We start from the raw sequence: 23,697 nt of genomic DNA, 5'->3' as shown, positions 1-23,697 counted from the left end.
TCAGCCCATTCAATGACCTCATTTTCTCTTGATACTGTGCCATCTTTCCTGCAAAAATATCCTTGAATTTTGAAGGCTGTTTGAATTTTTTCGTTGCCTCAGTTGCAGTCAAGTCCATCCAATTTGCCAATAAGGAATTGTCGATGGCCACTTAAATGTACATGTACAATAAATGTACATGTTGCAATATAAAATTGTTGGTTCGACGGCATCGAGTCTGGTTGGGAGGAAGTATGTCGAACAAACGATATAGTGAAGATGGCAAACCAAGATGGATAAGGTTTAAAAAATTTTATAGCTTTTGGCTTCTGTACAGAAGTCTTGTTCATATAAATAATAGACTCCTTAAGTTTTAACCTATCCTTCTTGATCGGTGTCTTCACTATTTCTTTTGTTGCAATATAAACAACTGAAATTGCATAGACATATCGCAAGAAAATGTCCACAGTATGGTTGGCAAGGCAACCCCAAATAAGTGCACGTTAATTAAAACCTACAGCTAACAAAGCCCACTGGGTGGAGTCCGCTGAGCAGGGCAACATTAGTACATTGTAGCCACATGTTGGGTCGACCTTTGAGAAAAAAAAAATGTATGGTGGTTTAGATTTAGAGAAGGTATCAAAAATGAGAAAGGAACCACTTCTACAGAGAGTTGTCTTGCAAAGGCTGGCTGCGTGAAGTATTCCTCCCTTTTAGTTTATTTCCTTTTCTCCATGCACACAAACAATTCAATTAAATATTGATAAACCAAACTTATCAGGAACCAACATTCTGGTTCAGATGAGATATGGATGAGAAGGGTAGGGCAGCCACCAGGCAACAATGTTACCAGGAACTAATGATGTGAAATAAAGACCTCAAATGTGAGCAGAAAGCATGCGGCAAGGAGTGGAGAAAGCGACAGCAACTACAGCAGGCCAGTGACATTAAAACCTACCACAAACCAAACGTCGTAATATGTCTAGAATATGGAGAAAGAAAATGTCTAGAAGCACTGTTCACATGTGCACATTGTGCAAATGAAAGCAGGGAGACATCAGAGGAGGTTGCTTTGCAAACACAAGCTCTTTGCCTGACCTGACATAATACTCCCTCTTAAATTTTATTCTCTCTTCCATGGTCACAACCGCACAAGCAGCATGCTCCAATAGCTGCATCACTGTGGCCGACACATTTACAAGTGTTCTGTGCTGCATCTGCCACACCTGCGTTGGCTGCGTCACATCAACTCAGTCGCACAAAGCAGCATAGTAACTGGTTAATTTCTTCAGAATTACGTGAGGAGTCATTCTGGCAAATACAACTGAAATGTTTTATCTGCTAATTTAAAAGCCTCACATTGAATCACATTAGCTCGGTAACTCGGAGTAGTCATCACGATTAGATCACGAAATTGCCACTTAATATTGTAGAGTTGCAGTAGTGTAAACACCGGCCTGTTTGACTAAAGGTCTGTCGAAAACGTTTGTTTCACAGAGTACCAAGCTAATACATAAAGTAAGAACTAACATACTCTGTAGCTACAAGAGTAGTAAATGTAGTTGAAAGAAGGGTTCAGTGCAAAGTCAATGCATTAAAACAATAAGAAGACTTTATTATTTGTCCGATCAATGACAAGTTGGTACTATTTCATGACTGCAGCAGAAGAAAGGCAGCATGCAATATCAAACTAACGGAATGATATGTGGCTGACAGTACAGGGTAATAAATTAGCCCTTTCTTGTTTCTCACTGAATTATTAATAACAAAGTAATGTCAGTAATCATAACATGTAAAAATGAGTTCCCTTGTCCTATCAGAAACAACAGGAGCACCATGTAGACACAGCACCTGACAAAGAAAGGAAATTAAAAGCTCGATTATCATCATGAAGTCACATCCATAATTACTGTTAAAAATGAAAACTAGCACTGTTCAGGCAGGAATGCCAAGGCACTTTAACACACAGGTACAAAATAAAGGAGCGGAATAAGACTAGAGTGCATGGCAAGAGATATCTTGGTCTTCAAGCTGTATGTGTTTTTTCTACAATGAAAAAAATAGTTAAATTTAAATGCAATAGTATGAACTCAAATGCAAAATGCCTTTGTGCATCACTAAACGAATATATGACATGATAACAATGTGCAACCAGTTCCGGAAAGTTCATTAGGCACAGCCTGCAGGTCAAAGCATCAATTGCACCAGCTTCTCAAGCCGGTTAACATTGACATGTGGAAGAGCATGTGTACTGCCCCATATAAATTTTTCATATTTCACTGCGGAATGACAGCACATATGCTAAATGAAGAAAGATATGATTTGGTTTATAGGTGAGGTATTCTGCAGTGGAAGTATTATAGCAAACATTTTTGAACTCAAAGCCGCCTCCATCAGGCAACAATCAACAACACATATGTTATCACAGACAAACACGGTGACTGAAAAGGAAACAGTAAAGTTTCAGTCTTGCTTCCATTCATCATAGTCAAGCAGCACAGGCAACTTCGCGTCCCTGCCAGAGAAACTTATTGTCAGCAGCCCATTCAAAGACCTCATTTTCTCTTGACACTGTGCCACCTTTCCTGCAAAAATATCCTTGAATTTTGAAGACAGTTTGCATTTTTTCTTTGCCTCAGTTGCAGTCAAGTCCATCCAATTTGCCAATAAGGAATTGTCAATGGCCACTTCCAATGAAGCCGTATCATCAGTGACAATGGCTGAAAGCTGCCACATCTCTTCTGGGCTTACCTTCAGCTTGCTTGTAGGAGTGGAAATATAGCCCTTGATAATCACAACCTCGGAGCTGTCTGGATGCTTGCCATTTTTTAACACAGAGCTAAGTTGTGTGTATGGAAGAGATGGAAATGACTGTTTGTCTGCATTTCGTTGCTGGGGCTCCTCTTTAAGTGGCTCAATATTTCTGCTTGTGCTTTGAGCAGAAGTGCTTGGATGTGACTCAATGTTTGGTTCACCAGCGTTGTGCTCTTCATCAGAGTTAGCAGCATCCCGTAATGCTCCGTCACCTGCCGCTAGCGCTTGGAAGTCGAGCTGCTCACGAAGGAGATCTTCGTCAACATCGTCATCGATACAGTCTGGCCTTTCAGCTTCCGGCTCTAGATTTCCCAGGTTAATCTGGCTCATCAGCACATCATCAGGATCCATGTCTGCCTCATCAGCTCTATCCCAAGCATCTAACACCGAGCTGGACATTCGAACTGTTGTCGAATTGCTGTTCGCCACTGGAATAGTAGTCACTCTGCTGTCATTGTGCTGCTGGAAATCATGCCCGGTTCGTGGCGATCCGCTCGTTGTACGAACTCGCTCAGGTCGATCAGATGTTCGGTTATTGCTACTCTGGCGATTACTTATGACGTCGCTGTCCGTTTCTGAGCGGTTGGCGGTCTGATGGCGCGCTGCTCCGTCTAGTAGCTGAGCAGGGTCGCGACCTATGACTCGGCAGAGCACTGCCTCTCGACAGTTCTCTTCCAAAAGGGATTCCACCATGCCGCCGAGGATACGGACATTGTCCGCGCGTAGGAACATCACGCCGCGTCGGCATTCAACGGGACCCGTGATCAGTATCTTGATGCCAGGTCGCATGTCGACGCTCATGCATCGCACCGGTTCAAACTCGATAGCCTGCATCCGGCGAGTACCGTCAGTGAGCTCCAGCTTTAGCATTCTCTTCGGCTGCACCTGCCACGGGAACGGTTTCTCGATCGGATCCGCCTGGACGACGGTGTTGGGGTTCTCGGTGTTCGTGATTTTAAGCAACTGAGAGTATGCCGGCTGGCTGACGTCACGCACACTGTCCACTTGGAGAAAAAATGAACCTTTCAGCATAAGCTTATGAGCAGCGAGTGCACTCTCAGGCAGGCAAGTCATTCCCAGTTCCCAGAGATTTGTTAGGAGCAACTGGTAGTAGACTTGCTTGTACACGTCGCCACCAAATGCCGTCCTTTGCAGAGAAGCGGTGCTTTCCGCTTGAAAATGGCTGGCACAAGCTTGCAGCCAATTTCTATTAACTCTGATATGCTGTTGCGCAAACCTTTCGGCAAGATCGTCCACTTGGCTCATGATGTACTCTTCACAATTCCCGCCAGATCGCCGACGTGTGTTACCCTGTCGTTGCTTTCTATTCCAAACTCTGCCTAAAGTTTTCAGCAATCAACTCATAAAAAGCACCCTCAGTACTTGATATCGAAGCATCAATAACATTTCGTACGAGCGGTTCGCGAATAGAAAACCAGACCTACTGTATACTCGCACTTTTGTTAGTTTCGTATATATATATATACACGAAAATAACAAAAGTGCGGGTTCTGAATATTTCGCTGCACGTGTTCGAAAAAAAGATTTTGCGCTCACCGCTACGCTAAGCTTGCTCAAATTTTGCAGAAAGATCGTATTTTGGCGTCTAGTTCGTTAGTATCACACTTGGCACAGGTGGCTGCCTGGTTTTTAACAAAAAAGTGCAAAATGCATTGCGTTTATGGGGATGCGAGCTGCAGCCGCGACGGAGCAAGCGTGAACTTATTTCACCGCCTGCCGTCAGCTGCAGAAAGAAGCGTTTCAGTCTGCCGCGTGTTGTCCGCTCCTTGAACAGGCGACTCACCCTGAAACGCTGTTCTCTGCAGCCCACGGCAGGCGGTGAAAAAGCTTACGCCGTCGCGGCAGCAGGTCGCATCCCCACAAGCGCAGGGAAATTTGCACTTGCTTCTTAAAAACCTGGCAGTTAACTGGGCCAAGTGTTGCACTAGACGAAGCAGACGCCAAAATGCGATCTTTCTGCAAGACTTGAGCAAGAACAGTGCAGCGGTGAGCGCAAAACTTTTTTCGAACACGCGCAGCGAAATATTCAGCACCCTGTATATAAAGGAAGCGAAGGAGGAGAGTTACACGTCAACCGACTTTTAACAGTAAAATAAAATGCAATTTTACCAGAAAAATTTAATGAGATAAACACGAGCGCATACTACAAATCGAGGCGGCGATTTTATTAGACATGCCGCGCCATCTACAGACGACTGTAAGTAGTCACAGAGGCGGCAGTTTTGACTTCTGTCCCGTCGGCAGCACAACGCGCGACATAGCGCGAGACAGATCAAAGGTGGCTGCGAAAGCAGTGCCGACTGAAACTAGAAATGTCCACATTTTAGACTGTGCGTGAAGGGACTCTTCAGTTGCGCTGGCCTTGCAACTTGGTTCTGGAAGTCGTCGTTGGGATCCTTGTGATCTCCCAGCTGCTCGTCATGTTTGGTAACCGTGTTTACCTGAAATAATAATAATAAAATTAAATAAATGAATAAATAGCGGCCTACAATTATATTCCTCAAAATCATAAGGTAGACGCAAAGACTAGCACCACGCACGCTGTAGGCGCTGTAGCTATTACAGTGAACAGCTGTTAATGACGCACTCGGTGCATACATTGTCCTTGACGCCGTATATCCAGTTCATCTGCACTAGATGTGTACTAGATACCTGCACCGCTCACCCATTCCATTTGACTAACTAGTGCCACTAGTGCAATGTCCCGCACCACGTCATGCCGTTCGGACACGCCGCCAGATGTCAACAAACACGCACGTCGCGGTGCCAGAGAGGCAGTGCGTGTCACCTTGCTCTTCCATAATGCAATTCGCTGTATTTCCGCCAGTTAAGTTCCTCCCGGTAGTGCGGAAAGCATATTAAACAGAAAACCATACATATATCGCTGCAAACGTTTATAGTCATCATCACTGCTGCTACGACGTAACAGCTGTTCACTGTATGGTGTGTAGTCGCAAGCTGAAACTCACGCCGATCTCTGTCTAATGTGTCATCACCATCAAAACAATTAAGGTCGTTTCCGTTCTGGGCACGTTGCGTTTATTATTTCTGGGGCCTGCTCCCTCATCATAATAATAATTAAAAAAAAACGAGTCACTTTAGCATACGCTAAAGAGGATAGGTGAAAGCCGGTGCGCTCACGAGACATTCATTAAATTACTTGACATTCTTATTCGAATGCGTTGTTACTTCTTATTGTTGACTCCCACCAAAGGTCGTGGGTTCGCGTGCCTCAATTAACACTATATTAATTAACTGTCTTAATTAACTTCGGTTTAATTAAAACCAACGGTCATGGCTTCGACTTCCACCAAAGTTCGTGGGTTCGAGTGCCTTAACACCAAAGGTCGTGGATTCAACTCCCACCGATGGGCATGGGTTCGACTAACAATTGTGGCACCATCAATGTCGGTGCCATCGAATTACGGTTCCACCAAAGGTCGTGGGTTCGAACCCCCCCCCCCCCCCTAGAGATCGTAGGTGGCCTTAATTAAATTCGTCTTAACAGACACTACAAGTAGGGTGTTCGACTCCCTATGAATTTTGGTGCCATAACGCTGGACATCGGATTTTTTGTCCCATGAGCCGTCTAAAGCTTTCGCTCAATCGCTCAAGTAGTAGGGCCGAGTTCCCTCGCTTACTGCAGTCATCATACAGGTATGCGCTCTGCAATCAATCTCGTGTGGAAAATTATTGGAAGAAAGATTAGTGTGACCACACGCTCGATGGTCATTTCTGCATGCAACATGTTTCTACTCGACCCAGTAATGTTCTCAGACTATATATGTTGCTAGGCGGCGCACTATGTAACTGCAGTTTAGAGCGTCTCGTGTCTTCCTCGACCGCCGCTCCGTACGGAGAGGCAGGCGATGAAAACATTGAGGCACTCGACTGCCGTTGGCAAACATGGAGGAGGCACACGCACGGCGAGCATCGCGAAGCCACAGGCGAAAGTGGAATTATCTTTCAATAAGTCCCGCCTCTCTAGAAGTTGGAGCCTGTACTCATTACATAGCGTCGACCGCTCTGTATACGAACGGGGTTGATCGTCACTCACCAGCAACGTGTCAAAAACAATTTATTTGTAGCGTTGATTTTAATCGCGCGTGCCGCGATGAAAGAATCAACAGCGCTGTAGCAATCCATGCAAAATTTTGACGTAATTGGCGATCTAGTTAGCTGCAGAAGTATATAGTATCCCTGTATATGGGAGCATACGTCTCTGCAGGTGCTGGATGTGTGACGTCACAACACTCACGTGGCTGGCGGCGCCACCAGCAGCAGACTCGGCGTGGTCCGCATTGTGTCCGGCCGCGGCGGCGACCTCCTTGTTCCGGCAGAACCAGCGGCGGAAGAAGTTGCGGATCGCTGTCAGCCTGTCCATGCCCCAGTTTTTGCCTTGCGGGGCCGACGCGGAGCCCTCGTAGCACAAGACCTGCAGCAGTAGCGCAGGACGTATGTACTGAGCGCACACCCGCCGCGCGCACAAAAAGCGTACACGCCTTCATTTCACATATAAGCACAAATGGGCGTCGTTCGTACGCATATCTGCACGTATAGCATTATAACTCCGGAAGCGATCCTTTTTGCCTAACAAATTCGTGCACAAACAGTACATGGTTGCAGATGTAGCGCTAAACTGACACGAGACGAACGAAAGAGACAATATGACGACGTGTCAGTTTAGCGCATATCCTCTGCAACCATGAACAGCTATCAACTCGACCAGCTTAATATTGTTAACAAGCAGTCGTATACTGATTTGTGTGGCTTTCAGCTGGCGCTTATATATATATATATATATATATATATATATATATATATACGTGTGTGTGTGTGTGTGTGTGCAGGAAAGAGACGACGAACCTTTTGGAAGATGTGTATATATACTTACCAGGGGCGTAGCCAGGGCTTGTGGGGTTTCAGCCTCCCCCCAGAATCTTTTTTCGTGCTGTCATGTGCCGCTGACCAGAACAAACCCCGGCGCACGAAATCATGCTGCATTTTGTCTAGAACGTCCTTTTGAATGTCCTTTAAAAGACATTTCAGCGCGAACATTGCGAAATCGGGCTGGATTTCGCGGCAACGCCCATGCGCCAGGAGTCGCACATCGTAAAGCAAGGAGCCCCATCCGAGCAGTTTCAAGGGCGTTTTGATGGCGAGCGGGCTCATCGCGCTATCGCGGAGGCCGCGGAATCTACGGAGCGCATGGATTTCAGTTGTGAGACGTTATGGGTATAAAGTTCTCATAAGCTTTTGATGCGAAAGGTGCACTGACATTTCTAAAGTCGTGCTTTCAATTTCAGAACTTTGCGAGCTTAATGTTGTCATAACCATTTGACGCCAAATGTGCACTGACTTTTCTAAATTCGTACATCGGACCATACAACGAGACAAGCCAAATCAATACACTATCAGACAAGTTGACAAAGCACACAGGAAGGTCCGATGAGCCGAAGCGTTGTGGTGGTTCATTTGTGCCGTCATGTCAAAGAAAAGAATATCAGCATTCTTTTTCACCTGCGCCGAAGCATTCATATCGAGATACTAAAACCAGAAAAGGTAACTACGTTCTTATTTATTTTTATACGTTGACTTTTACACGCGAGAACATATTGAGCCTCTTCATCTTTCTTTTTTTTTTTTTTTTTTCGCTACCCGCGGGCTGCCGGAACCAGCCAGAGCGCATGCGTTTTTCTTGTGTTGCCTCGACCACAGCGCGGCGCACTTCGATGCGCGTTCGTTTTTCTCTGGCCGAGTGGATTATCGCCTGTCAGAGTTTTGGACGCTTTGTGGCCAGCAGACGAGAAAAAGAAACAATGCATTTTCGATCGCCGCCATCACTGCGGGGACTTGCAACGCGTTCGCGTGAGCTCGACCTTTCCGAAAAGTCTTGTCTCGATGATGTAGCTAGGATACCGAGCAGTTTGCGCATGGTTGTCTGTGGACCAAGCGTCTCACGTTTTCTTCGATATTCCTTCGCTAGCCACATTAGGTGCCCGGAGTAGGCATTCCATTGTGGCCAACATGCTTTCCTTGCGTTTCTTTTTCATTTCCGTGCCTTCGCCCCACAACAGAAGACATTGCTGCGGTGCAGCAACTTCTCCCATGGTGAAAGTTCGATTTTGTTACTTCTTTTGCGTAAAGTAATGGGCCACGGGACGCTTAATCTGCCGGATACTTTTATTATATTATTGCGATAAAGTTATATGGACACTGCAGGCGCATTCCTGCCGTCGCCATCACCCTCATGTTCCTTATAAAATCCAAGCGAGATAACATCGTGACCGCGCGCCGCATGCTGTACTATCGGCGTCAAATGAAAGTTGAACAGCGGAGCGCGTGGACCAAGCATAAGTGAAGATATAGTGCGCGCCGTCCAGTCATCACCATTGACAGGCGCGAACGTCCGGTTTGGCCGCACTGCGCGATCCCCCTCTAGTGAGATAATGTCGCTTCTGTTCTGGTTCTTACATTTGAAAGGGAGAAAATGAAAAATAGAAATGAAGCTAGAATATTGCAGTTTACGGCGAGTCTTATCGCACAGATCGCCGAAACAACAAGCGCTGTCGGCGCGAACAGCGGTGCGCGTTGTGCAGTTTGCACCGTCATCGCAAGGTAGATTCGCCCGCGCGGTGGTGGCTCAGTCTTGTGAGCGCAAGGGAGAAAAGTGAGGAGTAAACGCGCCGCCTCCTGTCGCGCGCGATACATGAGGGGGAGTGGAGAGAGAGGGGGCTGTGATCTGTGAATTGGTGGTTGGGCAACATGTTTATTTGCCTTGTTTGACGCATTATATACAGGGACTTTCTTTTAAATTAGCAGATTTATTAAAGACTTGTGCGTATATTTAGATATCTTGTAGCGAAGCTTTGTGTATACGTGCAGTGAACTTTGTTTCCAGTAACACTTTCTTGCCCTTTATGAAGCTGTATCTTCGCATTTGTATATTCCATTCTATCTTCGCCTTTCTAATGTATGAGGGCGAGTCAAATGAAAGTGAGCCAACCCACGCCGTGCAATAATGGTTCGGTTCATTATGTGGAAAGCGTGCGCGTAGCACGCGCGTAGCACGGAGGCATCTCTCATTTACTAAAGTAACACACAGGTGTGAGTAACACACAGGTGTGAGTAACGCACTGTGTGAGTAAAGTAACACACAGGTTCTTTAATGCTCTCATACAATGGGTTGAACATGGTTGCGTGACATAATACACTCCAAAAATTGAACAGCGTGGTGTCGTGGGGTTTTTGACAGCTCAAGATGCTTCCCAAAAAGAAATTAGTCGCGGTATGGCTGCCGTGTACGTTGAGCATTGCATTTCATTGGTCACTGTGAAGCGTTGGAAGAAACGGTTCAAAGAAGGACGTGAAAGTTGCAAAGACGATCCAAGGCCGGCTCAAAGCCACCGTGCAATCACCCCCAACACAATTTCAAAGGCTGATTAGATAAGAACGGAGGATAAGCATCGATTAATTGGCAGGGTGTATGAATTAACATCAGTCACGGTTCGGGTCACACCGTAATTCATAAACGTCTCGGTAATCGGCTCTTGTGTGCGCAATGGATGCCCAAGATTTTAAACCACCGCGAGAAGACGGAGAGGTTCGGCGCTGCCTTGACTCATCTAGTCCGGTATCACAATGAGGGTGACGACTGTTTGTCTGCAATTGTGATTGGGGACGAATCATGGTGCCGCTACTACGAGATTGAAAGACGACGACAAAGCTTACGGTGGAAACATTTGAATTCACCACCGCAAGGAAACAAAGGCAGTCATATCTGCCGGAAAGGTGTTCTCTCTCTCTCTTTTTTTTTTTTTCGATCGTCAGGGGCCATTATTGATCGAATTCGCTAAACCTGGAGAGACTATCAATCGCGTCCGATATTGTGAAACGTTGAATCGACTGCGTTTCGCAATAAAAACAAACGACGTGGAAAATTGAAAAATGGGGTCCTCTTGCTCCACAACAATGCTCGTACCCACGTCGGCGATGTGCTTAATACAAAACTGGCAAAGTTCAAGTTGGAAACGCTGCAACATCCGCCATGCAGCTCAGACCTGTCGCCTTGCAACTTCAACATTTTGGAGCATGTGAAGAAACAGCTCCAGGGAATTAGATTGGTGTCGGACGATGACGGTGAAAAAGTCAGTTACAGACTTTTTGAAACAGCAACCCAGGGAGTTTAATCACACGGGAATCACGCGAATCGTTAGTTAGTGGGGCAAATGTCTAAATGCTCATGGAGACTACTTTTGAATAAAGTACCCCGTTTGTCATATATTCGCATTGGCTCACTTTCATTTGAGTCACCCTCGTAGATTTTGCAGAACTCCTGCTTTTTATGTGTTCTCTGTTGCGACTATAATTTCGGTGCAATTACTCAAAATACGCGACCTATGCGCGACAGCTACTCCTGAGCAACATATATTGTAACAAAGGACAGCGTCATTGAGATTTTTCCCTGGTCGTTGCATATGTACATAAATGCATGTAAACAAGGTTCTTGATTGAGAGAGAGAGAGAGAGAGAGAGAGAGAAATGCAAATGAGAGAAAGGCTGGGAGGTTAACAATGTTTCTTTAAAATATTTGTCCTCAACTTGCTCACTTCATGGCCTTTACATTTTTCATATCAGTGGCTGGCTTTAAACTGATATAGTTCTAAAGTTCGTGTGATGCTTTCTTTACTTATTAAATAGACAGAAAACATGGAAGCATTGATATCAGTTATTTCGGGCACAATTTTGGAGACATGCTAGTATATTCTTTTATTAAAAAATGCATATTTTACTTGTCTTGACAGTGCGTAGCGTTCAAAAATTCGTTTGCAGCATCTTTAGCAATGGCAATGCAGGCATTATTAACGTAGTAGTTCTGCGGAAACCCGCAAGGTGGAGAGATGTAATGAATAAAGGGAAAATCAGACACCCACCCATTCGTAGCAATTGCTACAAAGGAAACCCATACGGGTACCTAGAAAGAAAAGCCTCATAGTTGAAGAAAAATTCGTCCTGGTCCGGGACACGAACCCGGGACCACCGCCTTTCCGGCGCAGCCGCTCTACCATCTGAGCTGACCAGGCGGCTAGCAGATGGCAGGGCGAAGTCGAATTTGTCGACAACACGAAGCTCACGAAGCATTATTAATGTACTTGATCCCTCGACAAATTTTGTAAAGAGGAGGCCGAGCTGGAACATGAGCCCCCCCCCCCCCCCCCTCCGAGCGAAATTTCTGGCTACACCACTGATACTGACCAAACTACAGCTGCTCTGGCACTGTGCCGTTGTGCTGCTTAGCCCGAGGTCGCGGTTTCAATTGCGGGCTGTGACGGCAGAGCGTATAAAGGCGTAAAGCAAAAGACGTCCGCCACGGCGGCCGCATTTCGATGGGGGCGAAATGCGAAAACACCCGTGTGCTTAGATTTAGGTGCACGTTAAAGAACCCCAGGTGGTCAAAATTTCCGGAGTCCTCCACTACGGCGTGCCTCATAATCAGAAAGTGGTTTTGGCACGTAAAACCCCAAATAATAATAATAATAAAGGACGTCCGCGTGCTGCACTTTCGACACACGCAGAAAGGCGAATCCTGGACTCCATTGCATTGTCAGCGGATCTTTAGACTTGGTTCATGATAATCGGGAATCGTATAGCGCACAGGGAACGAACACAAAAATAAGGACAAGATGACACACAAAGCGCTCTGTGCATCGTATTTTACTCTTTGTGGTCGTTCCCTCTGCGATCCTCTGCGTGCGACGCAAAATCCCGCCAACCAAAGTGGCGGGTTCCTTCCCTAAGCACGCTCCGATCCGCGTTAGGAACTCCTGCAACGCACACCTCAGTGATTTCGCCGTCAGAGTGCTATAGGCTTACCACTCTATTCCAGGCCGTCACATAGGAGGCGTACATAGACGACTCGCTGAAGTTGCGGCTAAACTCGGTCAGCCTGTTCCTGTCGTCCAGGTTCATAGGCGGGCTCTGCGGGGGCTACCATGGGGACGATGAGGCCCGACGCGAGGAGCCACGCATTGCATCGAACCTCTCCGGCTGCCCTGCTGCACACACTGCGCGTGCGACCGCGCCCGGCTCGCCCGGCTCCGCCGACGACGAAAACAAGAAACCGAGCACTCGGTGTTGAGTCCGTGGCGCATACCCACAACGGGGGATGGATGGATGGAAACAACTTTATTCTGAATCCGGCAAATTTGATTACCCGGGCTCAGGTCTCCCATGAGGGGACTTCGAGGCCTTGCCTCGTCGCCGCCTCTCGGGCTTGCTGGACAGCCCACTCTTGTGTCTTGAGGAGCTGCGCAGAGCGGCGGCCCACATCGACGCAAGAGCCTCCGGAGCTACTGCCATTGTAGCTGATGTAACACAACGGGGATCGGCCGCGCGGAGAGAAATATCAAAGGAGGACCGTAATTGACAGACAAAAGAATTGTGATTATCGGGAGAGGAGAACCACGTGTACGGTAACTTCTCGGCGGTGGACGGCTCGACCGCGGTGTTGCAGAGGGGGAGGGGAAAGAAGAGGACAAACAGAAAAGAGGAGGGGGAGTAATATTAGGGTTCAGTGCATGACCAATAATTCAGTGCCAGACTCATTTCCTAAGGATACTCCAATCCACGTTAGACAGATGATGAGAGTTTATGTGTGGCCCTAACGTCTGCCTCTTGATCCTGCATGCAGACTTTGACACCGATCTCTGGTCCCGAGTTTGGGTCCATATATGGACGCTATGCCAACAGTGAAGGATCACTATCAAAGGACTCTGGCAGGCGGTGCTGGAAGAACATCGCTTCTGTGCTTACAAATAAATGAGAGAGAGAGTTACAAATTACAATAAAACAACAAGAAAAATATCGCTGATATGAAATATTAATTACAAGGTATAGTGTGACAAAAGCAAAAGAGAAGAACTGCAGAAGATATCGATAGCCACAAGCTGTAGGTTTCTGCATGATGCACAGCTGTGCGCTTCTAAATGACGTTTCTTCTTCTCATAATGCCTTGAGGCAGATCCTTGGAATATATAAATAAGAATGATGGCCAAATATTTTTGTGGAATGCAGCGCAATTAAGCTGCCCTGTTCCTGTGACCAAACCGAACAGCGCCAAACGGTAAATTTGGAACAGCTCCAAATCGAAAATGTGAGGTCACGAAGAGGGAGTTTGAAGATAATTTTGCACAGGAAGGTTCGACGCATATTAGAATTTGGGTGTGGTTTATTCTCTGGTGGACCAGCGTACAAGATTAACGCCCTCGTTCTTCTAGAGCGAGAAACTCTGAGGATTTGTCTTGGTTTGGCAAAATGTGTTGAAATTTATGTATTATACAAAGAAGGCCCGATTGCCCACACTTGTTTGCAGATTCCGCATTGTCACAGTATGGAACCTACTTAAACAATTACGAATCTTCATCGAGACGACCGTATAGTTTGTATTTAAGGAAATATCTACGTTCTTTGACGAAACATGTTCCCGTCTTTAAACTCCACAGGTTCTTTTTTGTGCAAGCACAACTAGAACCATTAAAAGTTAAGATACGCGAGATTGTTGCCCCCAAAAACCCCGTAAATACTATTAAGGCTGAATGGGAGAATATCTTTTCTTCTAACGCTAAACTCCTGCCAACTAGATATTTAAGTGGCCTATTACATAATCATTTGGAGCAATTGAAAATTAAAAATGTAATATCGACGGATACATTAATGTGTGAAGAGAAAGTGGGTGTAGGCATTTTTTCCGAGTTGCTATCCTGGTCTTATTCACTGCGACTTCCTGATTTTACACACATACTTGAGGCAGAATTATTAACAATTACTTTAGCTCTTCGAGCACTTCCTGTAATTTTTTCGACAGCTGTAGCAGTGTCCGGTTCCTTGTCAGTGTGCACAGCACTCACTTCATAATCAGACAATAGAGTTCTTAATGTACTACAAACTTTAACAGCTTTGATCTTACATCTGGTATATATGTGTACCAGGTCACCATGGTTTGCCTTTACATACATACATACATACATACATACATACATACATACATACATACATACATACATACATACATACATACATACATACATACATACATACATACATACATACATACATACATACATACATGCATACATACATACATACATGCATGCATGCATGCATGCATACGCGCATAAATCTTTATTTCAGCAGCTCACAACATATTCGTGCCGGCATAAGCGCAATTCGCTTGTGGGCGGGTCACGGCAGTCAGGAGTTGTTAGCTCGCTGCTTACCAGACAGAAGTACAACATAGATAGAATGTATTATCGCACTTTGTGTACTATCGCACTATATATATTATCGCACTATATGCAATATCGCACTTTCCCCGCCCTCGGTTAAGTCATTAGCCTATCAATCTCTTGTAAGACCTAAGTTGGAATATGCATGCGCGATCTGGGACCCTCATAAACACAATCTTAGCAAGGCACTCGAGTCGGTATCCAAATCGTGCAGCCAAATTCATCTTTTCTTGCTACTCATATCATACAAGTGTCACTCAGTTAAAATCAAAGGCTATAGTCTTCCAAAACTAGATAGGCGCCGCAAAACATTCACACTTAAACCATAAGCTACACCATACCCTCCCTCCTGACAACACCTTATCAAACCAGCATACCGTCTTTCAAGCCGTATCAGCCACCATAAAGCAGTTTACCCGCCACAAGCTCCGATAAATGCTCATCTTCATTCCTTCTTTTCTCAAACAGCCGTCGATTGGAATAATCTTCCAGTCAGCTAGCGTCATTATTCATGATGATCCTGCGCATTTTAGGTCCGCCATTGAATCCCTTGCCTGACTGCGTCATCTGCTCGTATTATCTGTAGTATTCTTCTAAACGTGTTTCTGTCGACATCTTAATATGTTTCTCGAGATGTCTGCCTGTTTTTACTTACCGTGTTCCATAACTAGAAAAATGTCACTGCCATGTCGATTGTCACATTTGATAAGTTCTCGTGTTTTTTCATATATATATATATATATATATATATATATATATATATATATATATATATATATATATATATATATATATATATATATATATATATATATATATATATATATATATATAGTGTTGTAGTCTTTACGTTTTTCTACGCTGCTGTTTCTCTCTTAACTAATTTCATTGCTTACTGCAGTGCTACTGCGTTCCTGCTAACTTGTATGCTCGCCCACCCTTCTTGTAAAACCCCTCCAGCAGGGTATTTGAGGTATTGTAAATAAATAAATAAATAAATAATAAATAAATAAATATACATATAGCAAACAGCTTCAAAAGAATACTATACACAAGTGTTTTACAGCGTTAATAGAGAATAAAGAAAATAATCGGTTTAATTTTTCGTTTGAATACTGTCCCGTTATTTCTTCGGGAAATTGGTAAAAAAATTTAAAACACATACATACACATACATACAAACACTGCAATCTTTTCATTGTTTACAAGACAAGAATGAAAATAATGACAACAACCAACACTTATTAAAAAAACGGTACCAAGAGTCTTTAAAGCGACCCTAAAGCACCTCGGATATTTTTTTAAACATTTCAAGTAAACACGCGCATCGAGTTCAGAATGCCGTCACGATCAATTAGTAAAACGGCAGCGCTACGCGCCGCGGGCACACCAAAAAAAGAAAACAATAATCTCGTGCTCCTCTCCCGGCCGCGTCGTTACAATTGCTGGTAAGTAAAGCCCCCTTTTCTATTTTAACTTCTTGTACAATTTCAACTGTACCCTGACGTATACATTATCTCTCACGTTTTCTCTCCTCGCACCCGTTTAACCGCAACCTTCTCGGCCAATCCCCCGTAGTGGGTACGTGCTGTGTTATCGGAAGCAAGCAAGCAAGCAAGGTTAAACCGCGACAATAAGAAAGAAGAAAATTATAGACCCTTCTATACCACAAAAGAAGCACAGACATATGTAGTTGATGCTTTGAGGCAACAACATATAGAAGCCGAGTCATCACCAATTTGTTCCTCGTAATCGCCTAGCCCACATACCGCGATTCCGCCTTCGTCATGTCACCGCAACGCAACAACGCTATGCAGTGGAATCTCGTCCCGATAAGCAGGAGTTCTCGGCGCCCAAAACTGTATTCCGGAACCATGTACAGTCACCGACCGATGATTCGGACTCAGCAGGGAACGCCTACAAGTTCATATAGATGGAAGTCTATAGTAACGGATTGGCCAAAAAATCTTAGTAACATAATTATTCTTCAAATGGCAAATGAAGAATAGAACAAGAAAAAAGTTATCAAACGAGTTGCTGCACGCACATAAATGCTTGCGTGTGGCTTCGTCAGTCTGCGCACCGACCGTCGCCGTGCTGTCGTTACAGATATACTAAAGTACGGTTAATTCATGCACGAAATCTACATCTTGTATCAACTTGAACACAGATAGCTGAATAATAGCGGAGTTCTCGCACCAGTCATTTTCCGGCACTTTCATAGACTTCACTTCCACCTTTTTTGCATCATGTATGACGGTATGGTCAAATAAACGTATTATTATTATTATTATTATTATTATTATTATTATTATTCTTTTTTGGCGCAAACATACAGGGTACATTCGGCGCTCTTTGAAACTGCTTGATTCTGCGTGACAAAAATTTGCAACAGTAGCCAAAGAAGTCGCCCGCTGCGTCGCTATTTAACACGTAAAAGAAAACGTTCACATGCTTCTGCACACATGCCTCACGTTCGGCAAGAATGACTTTCTTCGCAGAAGACAGGCGCTGAAAAAAAGGTAGTCACTTTAGTATACACTAAAGGAATACGAAGTGAAAGCCTGCGCACTCATGAGACCTTCATTATGTTACTTGACATTTTCCTTCGAATGCGTTGTACGCACGTACGTATTGTGCTTGCTAATTAACGCCCGAACGGCAGAACTCATATGCAAGATTGCAGTAAATAAGGGACATTTTGTGTTCTCGCCTCCGTAATGCATATTATGTGTGCAGGGTTACGCAAGTTTAATTTGAGCGCGTACGTGTACTGGGATGGCACATAAAATACTCGTGAAATAAGCGTATGTATTGATGTGACTATATATATATATATATATATATATTACATGCAGGTGCCCATTCACGTACTATTCTGAGACGTTTATTGGACATCCGTTCGCTTAAGTCCATGGGACATCCATATTACTTCCTTTTTTAAACTTGGGACTTCAGTGCTTGCTTGGGACGTCCTTAGGACATTTGGTGTTTTCTGTGCCGCCCTTTACGATGCCAATTGGAATCCCACATGGAGATATAGCAGGTTCTTCGATATATCGAAGTGGGTTCGACTTCCACAAAAGCGCCCCTTGTTGTAGGCCATGGTATACGCTCGGCTGCCGTTTTTGTTTTTGCTTGCTTTCTTTTCTTTATTCTCTTTTAATGCGAAAGCATCAAATGAGGGCCCATTGAGCGGAAAAGCCGGCGGCGTCTGTGGCAGGGACACGGCCCCTAGATTCCCATCGGCTGCGACGCCACGTCACGACCGCGCCTCGATGGAGCAGAGCGGGCGAAAGGGAACACGTGCTTGTCGATAGCGCGCCAGGTGTTTCGTGAGGGGAGGGGGCATCGACGCGTCGGTGGCATGCGGCGTTGGCACCGCAGACTGCTGCTGCTTGCTGGCTCGGGCATGCAGCCGTACCGCTATGGTATGTTACTCGCACCGCAAGACTCGAAGGACCGCTAGGCGGCGTTAAATTGGACGTTAACGCTTTGGCATTCACAACTCATAAGAAGCGCTTAGGTGTCATCGGTTCTTTTTTTTTTCAGATTTATTTATTTATTTATTTATTTATTTTCGTGCTCGCGCGATTTTGTTTAGCATGACATGGCGTCTTCTACCGGGGAAACGGTTCTGCGAGACGTACTGAAGCGATTTCTGTGCTGGCGTTGAGTCGGACGGCCGGACGGAGCAACAAGCGCGGTGTGCGCGCGCGTTTTTGAGCCTACAGTCAGCCTCAGAGATCAGTTGTGTACTTCTGCAAATTTGTTTCGTGAATTTGGCCTTACTGCAGCATTCTCACTGTTGTTCTAAGCTCTGGTTCAGTAGCAATGAGTCGTAAGGAAACATATGACGGTCCTAACAGCGTGGTAGCGTTTTGCTGCGGAATAAATTGTGCTGTTTACTTTGACAAGCGTTCAAATCGTTATGTGTAGATACATTGTGGGACTGCCATGTTTGCTGGGCGAAGTTTCCGTCCACAAACAAAATAGGCTTGGTTAGCAATAACCAAACCAACATGCTTTGCAGTGTGAATCAAACTTGTCGAGTGCTCAAACGACCGGCTGCACTGTGCGAGCGTCGGACGCAGTGGTGGATGCTGTGTTATATAGATCTGGTTGTTCTATATAGCGCATGGTCCAAGCATGCGGCATGACCACGCGAAGTCTTATTGCGTCGTTAGACCGTGTTCTGTATTTCTTTTTTTCGAAAGGAAGATATGAGAATTTTTTTTCTTCAGTCTTGCTTTTCCGACGTAGTCACCCTTCTTACGAAAATTGTCCTCAAATAGCCATTGGATACTCTGTGCGATTTCCCTTGGATGTTATGCTTTACAGGGCAAAAAGACAATGCCGACGCACAAAGCTTATATGTATCACGCTGGTTTACCAACTGCAGTGATCGCTGTGTTCAGCAAGGCCTAGGGTCTCATACAGGAGGTCAACGTAGACATAGCATGGTGGTTTGAAATCTACTAGACTCGAAATGCATGAGAACGATGCCGGTGGCTGACGTAAATCTTTTATAACAATTGGCGCTTAGATGTTTCGTAGTTGCAATGGATTGGCCATATACGAGAACATAAGCGGTCAGAGAGTGAGAATATTTTTCCAATACGTGCTGCCAATTCACCGACGCCGGTTCCCTTCGTCGAGCGAAAACCTATACAGCCGAAATGATTCCCAACAAATGCACGCACCGCGGCCGATGATGCGCGTCGCATTTTTGCCCAGCCGAGAACATTTTCTGCATAGCCTATCTGTTGCTGCCCCTAGAGGCTACAGTGGTTCTTCGACGAAGTCGTATGAACTGACATCACGTGAATTTCACGCGGAACGATCTAAATATCTCCAAACCACTCCGCAGCCGGCGACTGCAACACATTCAAGCAGCGCCGCGCCAACACAATTCAAGCCAGAGAGGAGCAACGGCTCGCCGCGAGCACTTTCCTCCTCGCCTTATGAAGACGTCTATAGAGAGTTCCGTTCACTTTGGTTGCGATTACCGAAAGCTTTTCTTTTTACATTGTTCAATTACAAAACCAACCAATTCAGAGGTTGTTGTTCCGTTTAACCGGCAATTCCATTTAAGCGCTTTTTGTTTATCGACATACTGTATACTGCTCGTCATTGCGCCGCATTTTTTTCTTCCTCCTTTAAAAAACATATATTATATTTTTCAAATTGAGACACGTGATCTCAATCATATAAAGAAGAAAAAAAAAGCTGCTGTGTGTTACGTTGTAATTACGAGGCTTTCTACTCCGTATTTGTATCGTTTTTCATTGCCTTGTTTCTTTGCTTAGACTGTTTTCCTTTGCTCTGGCGGTCGGGCCGGGATGGCGCGTATGCAAAACGGTCCCTGTAGGAATTTTTTCGAAGGCTGCTGCTCGAGAAAAAGGCGCTCTATGAGGGCGCATACCGATCAAGTCTCTTTCTGTAGACCCCGACGCGGTCTTGAAGTTATAGCTTAATTCCTACAAACTGTTCGTCAGTGCTGGCTTTCCCACAGTACGACATATTGTAAGGAGAAGCGCGCTTCTGTTTCACAAGATACGTGCGTGCTTAAACTCCGAAATTATTACCATGAGCAACAGGCTGCTGCCAACAGCAAACAAGAATAAGCAATGAAGCCACGTCTAGCTTCAGCCAATTATGAGCGCAATCTTGGCAAAGCGCATGTATATCTCTACGCCACGCGCATGACCGGATTGGGTCTCTGAGAGTCTGAAGATGCCCGGCACACCTAGACTTCCAGGTGCGGTTCGCAACAGTGTACCTGGGCAGTGACGACGCATTCGTTACAGCCGGTGATGTAAAAAGAAGCTATTGCAGCAATCTATCGAAGTGGCGTGTCGACGGAAAAAATGCGAGGATACCTAAGCATTTCGTGAATGAGAAGGCAATGTCCAATTGAACGCCGCTGAGCGTTCCTTCGAGTTTTGCGCTGCGAATAATGTACCATAGCGGTACGGGCTGCCCGAGCCAGCAAGCAGCTGCAGCAGCCTGCGTGCCCTCTCCCCTGACGCAAGGTGGTTCATCCGTTTTGGCGCTGAGCCGTGCAAGGGCTGCAGAAGGTAGCGTCAACCTTTCCCATTTCCCACAACGAGCCACTTCTTTCTCACCCGCTCTGCTACGTCAAGGCGCGCTCGTGCCGTGGCGTCGAAGCCAATAGGAATCTAGATGCCGTTTCGCTTATACGCACGCCGCCGGCTTTGTCGCTCTATGGGCCACGTGACGCTTTCGCATCAATATATGAGTGCACGCGCGTGCTCATCGTGCTGTCTTCTTGAGGAGATGTAGAACAGCCCTACGTCTTCACTTATGGCGAATTCGGCAAATTGCACCGGTGCCCACCAGAGCGCCGTGGTGTGATAATTGGATGAAACTGCGCACCAGGGCGCCCCGGTACCTCATAGGTACGTGCGCGATTCGCCGAATTCGCCATTAGTGATTTCGATTTCCTGCAAAGACAGTACGTCGGTTTGGCGGGCTATCCACATACGTCCGGCACATGCCCATTCCATGTGCAGGTACTCAAGTAGCAGCAGCATGAATATATGCAGGCCGGACTCGGAATGAGGAGACCAAGGCAACAGTGATGACGTTCGACTCACGCGTCCCCTGATATTGTTTTCTCCGCATTGCTCACGTCTCCTGTAATCCGGCTTCGCCGCATGACTTTGCACCGGAAGCGGTCGGCGTGGTTGCAGACTAGTACGAGAGATGGCGCGAGTGTTGCGCTGGTGCTAACGCCACCTAACGGCGCGGTTACTCGGGCGCGAAAGGGAGTAGCCTGTTTCTCGTTGTCATGGGGTCGGCTAACTGCGCTGATGTTTCACGCGCTCGTTCGCGGGAACGTCCTGCGAGAGGCTTAGGAGCAAGACACCGGAATAGACGAACACGATCGTTAGAATGCGCCACCGTTCGCGTGGCTGTACACGCGAACGATTAGGCGTTAGTGTCCAACATGACGAGAACATATTTTCTCGTTATCCAGTTGTAGTGAGTCGGACTTTCTCGATTTGTTGCGCGCCCATTGGCATCTTCTATTGGCTAGATTGGTGCATAAAAGGCACAATAAATGTCCCTGCGATTGCCTGCACTACTGTGTTCTAGTTCTTTTGTCCTAAGAGCACGTTTGCGAAACAACAGGCTCAGGTGAGAAGTTATTGTATTGGGGGGAGAGAGCACCTTCTTTATGGACTGCTCCGTGGTAGTACAAAGGCACGTGTGGCAGCCTCGACAGCGGCAGGTTTACATATAGTAATCATAACAGTTCTGTGGGCATTATGGTGGCACCCAGGAAGATTTTTGTCGTTGAAAAGGTCTTTAACTTTCCTTGACTTTCGTATCCCCTGCCTTCCCTATGTTCACACTCTTCTTCGCTGTGATATGCTGACTTGAGCCGTTTCGTTGCTGAGGGGAATAGGTACTTCTTGCAGGAGCTAGGTTAGTGTATACATACTCAGTGACTGCATGCAGAGGCATCCAGTGGATATCCCTTGGACATCCACTGCAAAGATATGGATATCCCTAGGATGTACTGAAATTGTCCTGCGGACGTCCCTCACACGATCGCTTGGCCGCACTTTCCGTGTTCTGTGAACATCTCTCGTATATGCGTGAGGGATGTACATGCTACGTACATTGCGCAGACATCTCGGGGCCTTTTGCACGATGCTTGCTATAATGGCTATTATGTTCATAAAACCCCATATGAGCACACGTGCACATGCGTCAGTGCAGTCTACTTCTCATTCTTCCACGCCTCCCTTCAGCTAAGAGCAGCCTATTGAACTGAAGCTTTCAAAATAAATTGCGTAACAAAATACACAAAGTACGATGTACACATGAGCTCCAGACATGATAACTTCGGATTACAATTTGAACATACAAGAAAACATATTTCTGTCACGAAGAAACAGAAATACACAGCCTCTGGGAGCACAACTATTGATGTATGGGTCATGAAAGGTCTACATGCAATATCCTTAGAACGTCCATGACAGCATATCCAAAATTGGACGTTCAATGGGTGTCTTGTTTGTCTCTGAAAGTATGCCCAGATATTGGGACATTGTTTGGATGTGCCACAGATGTGTTTTCACAGGGTAGTGAAGTCCCTCTCCTAATCCCCTTTCAAGAAAACTGTACTGCGATGGAAGGATCGACATTTAGGCGAGTTGGTACTGGTTGAACATCTTGAAGGGGCAGCACAATATGACGAAGACAGAAGACAGCTGTCTTCGACCCACACTTGGCAATTTCAGCATTGCCATTTGTTGGGCGTGTTGGTAAACTGACTTGGAAAGCATATTTCGACTACAACTTGGCAATTGTCAGTTTTTATGTACAATGCCGAACACCTGTTCGTGCTAGTGGTACCTGTAAAATAACTGTTTCTTGAATCGCAGAGGGATGAAAGGCAGGTGCATTACACTCTTTGGGGAGGAGCTTTTCCTGCATCTCTTACTTGTCAATTTGGCAAATGCCAGTTTTAAGTGGAATAGACTTCATACAGGACAGGCTCTGCTAAATGCACTAAGTTGTACAGCCTGAAAACTTCTGCTTGATTCCCACAGGTTCAATGGAG

The 23,697-nt window shown here is 45.7% G+C and overlaps 2 protein-coding genes and 1 long non-coding RNA gene across 3 annotated transcripts in view; 1 reads left to right on the top strand and 2 right to left on the bottom strand.

Moving 5' to 3' along the window:
• Positions 1-23,697, top strand: part of LOC142571443 (uncharacterized) — an 85,811-nt gene that overhangs the window by 41,574 nt on the left and 20,540 nt on the right. The window contains exon 2 of the long non-coding RNA XR_012825880.1: positions 7,043-7,269. This is a non-coding gene — a long non-coding RNA (uncharacterized LOC142571443). The remainder of the gene's footprint in view (positions 1-7,042; positions 7,270-23,697) is intronic.
• Positions 1,570-4,768, bottom strand: LOC142571439 (recQ-mediated genome instability protein 1-like). Its single transcript, XM_075679789.1, has one exon. The coding sequence runs from the start codon at positions 4,057-4,059 to the stop codon at positions 2,443-2,445; it is 1,617 nt and encodes a 538-aa protein (XP_075535904.1). The 5' UTR covers positions 4,060-4,768; the 3' UTR covers positions 1,570-2,442.
• On the bottom strand, positions 4,946-12,903 carry LOC142571442 (uncharacterized). Its single transcript, XM_075679792.1, has 3 exons — positions 12,688-12,903; positions 7,073-7,249; positions 4,946-5,255 (listed from the first exon to the last, which is right to left on the bottom strand). The coding sequence occupies exons 1-3, from the start codon at positions 12,781-12,783 to the stop codon at positions 5,121-5,123; spliced, it is 408 nt and encodes a 135-aa protein (XP_075535907.1). The 5' UTR covers positions 12,784-12,903; the 3' UTR covers positions 4,946-5,120.

This window comes from Dermacentor variabilis, chromosome 2 (assembly GCF_050947875.1).
Source record: "Dermacentor variabilis isolate Ectoservices chromosome 2, ASM5094787v1, whole genome shotgun sequence".
Classification (NCBI taxonomy): Eukaryota; Metazoa; Arthropoda; class Arachnida; order Ixodida; family Ixodidae; genus Dermacentor; species Dermacentor variabilis.
The sequence above is the reverse complement of the archived record's forward strand: the minus strand, read 5'-3'. Positions and strand labels throughout refer to the sequence as shown.

Coding starts and splice junctions, on each gene's coding strand:
- LOC142571439 (XM_075679789.1), bottom strand. CDS start 4,059: ATGAGCCAAGTGGACGATCTTGCCGAAAGGTTTGCGCAACAGCATATC.
- LOC142571442 (XM_075679792.1), bottom strand. CDS start 12,783: ATGAACCTGGACGACAGGAACAGGCTGACCGAGTTTAGCCGCAACTTC. Junction 7,250..12,687: donor TGACGGCCTGGAATAGAGTG/GTAAGCCTATAG, acceptor CTACTGCTGCAG/GTCTTGTGCTACGAGGGCTC. Junction 5,256..7,072: donor CTGGTGGCGCCGCCAGCCAC/GTGAGTGTTGTG, acceptor TTATTATTTCAG/GTAAACACGGTTACCAAACA.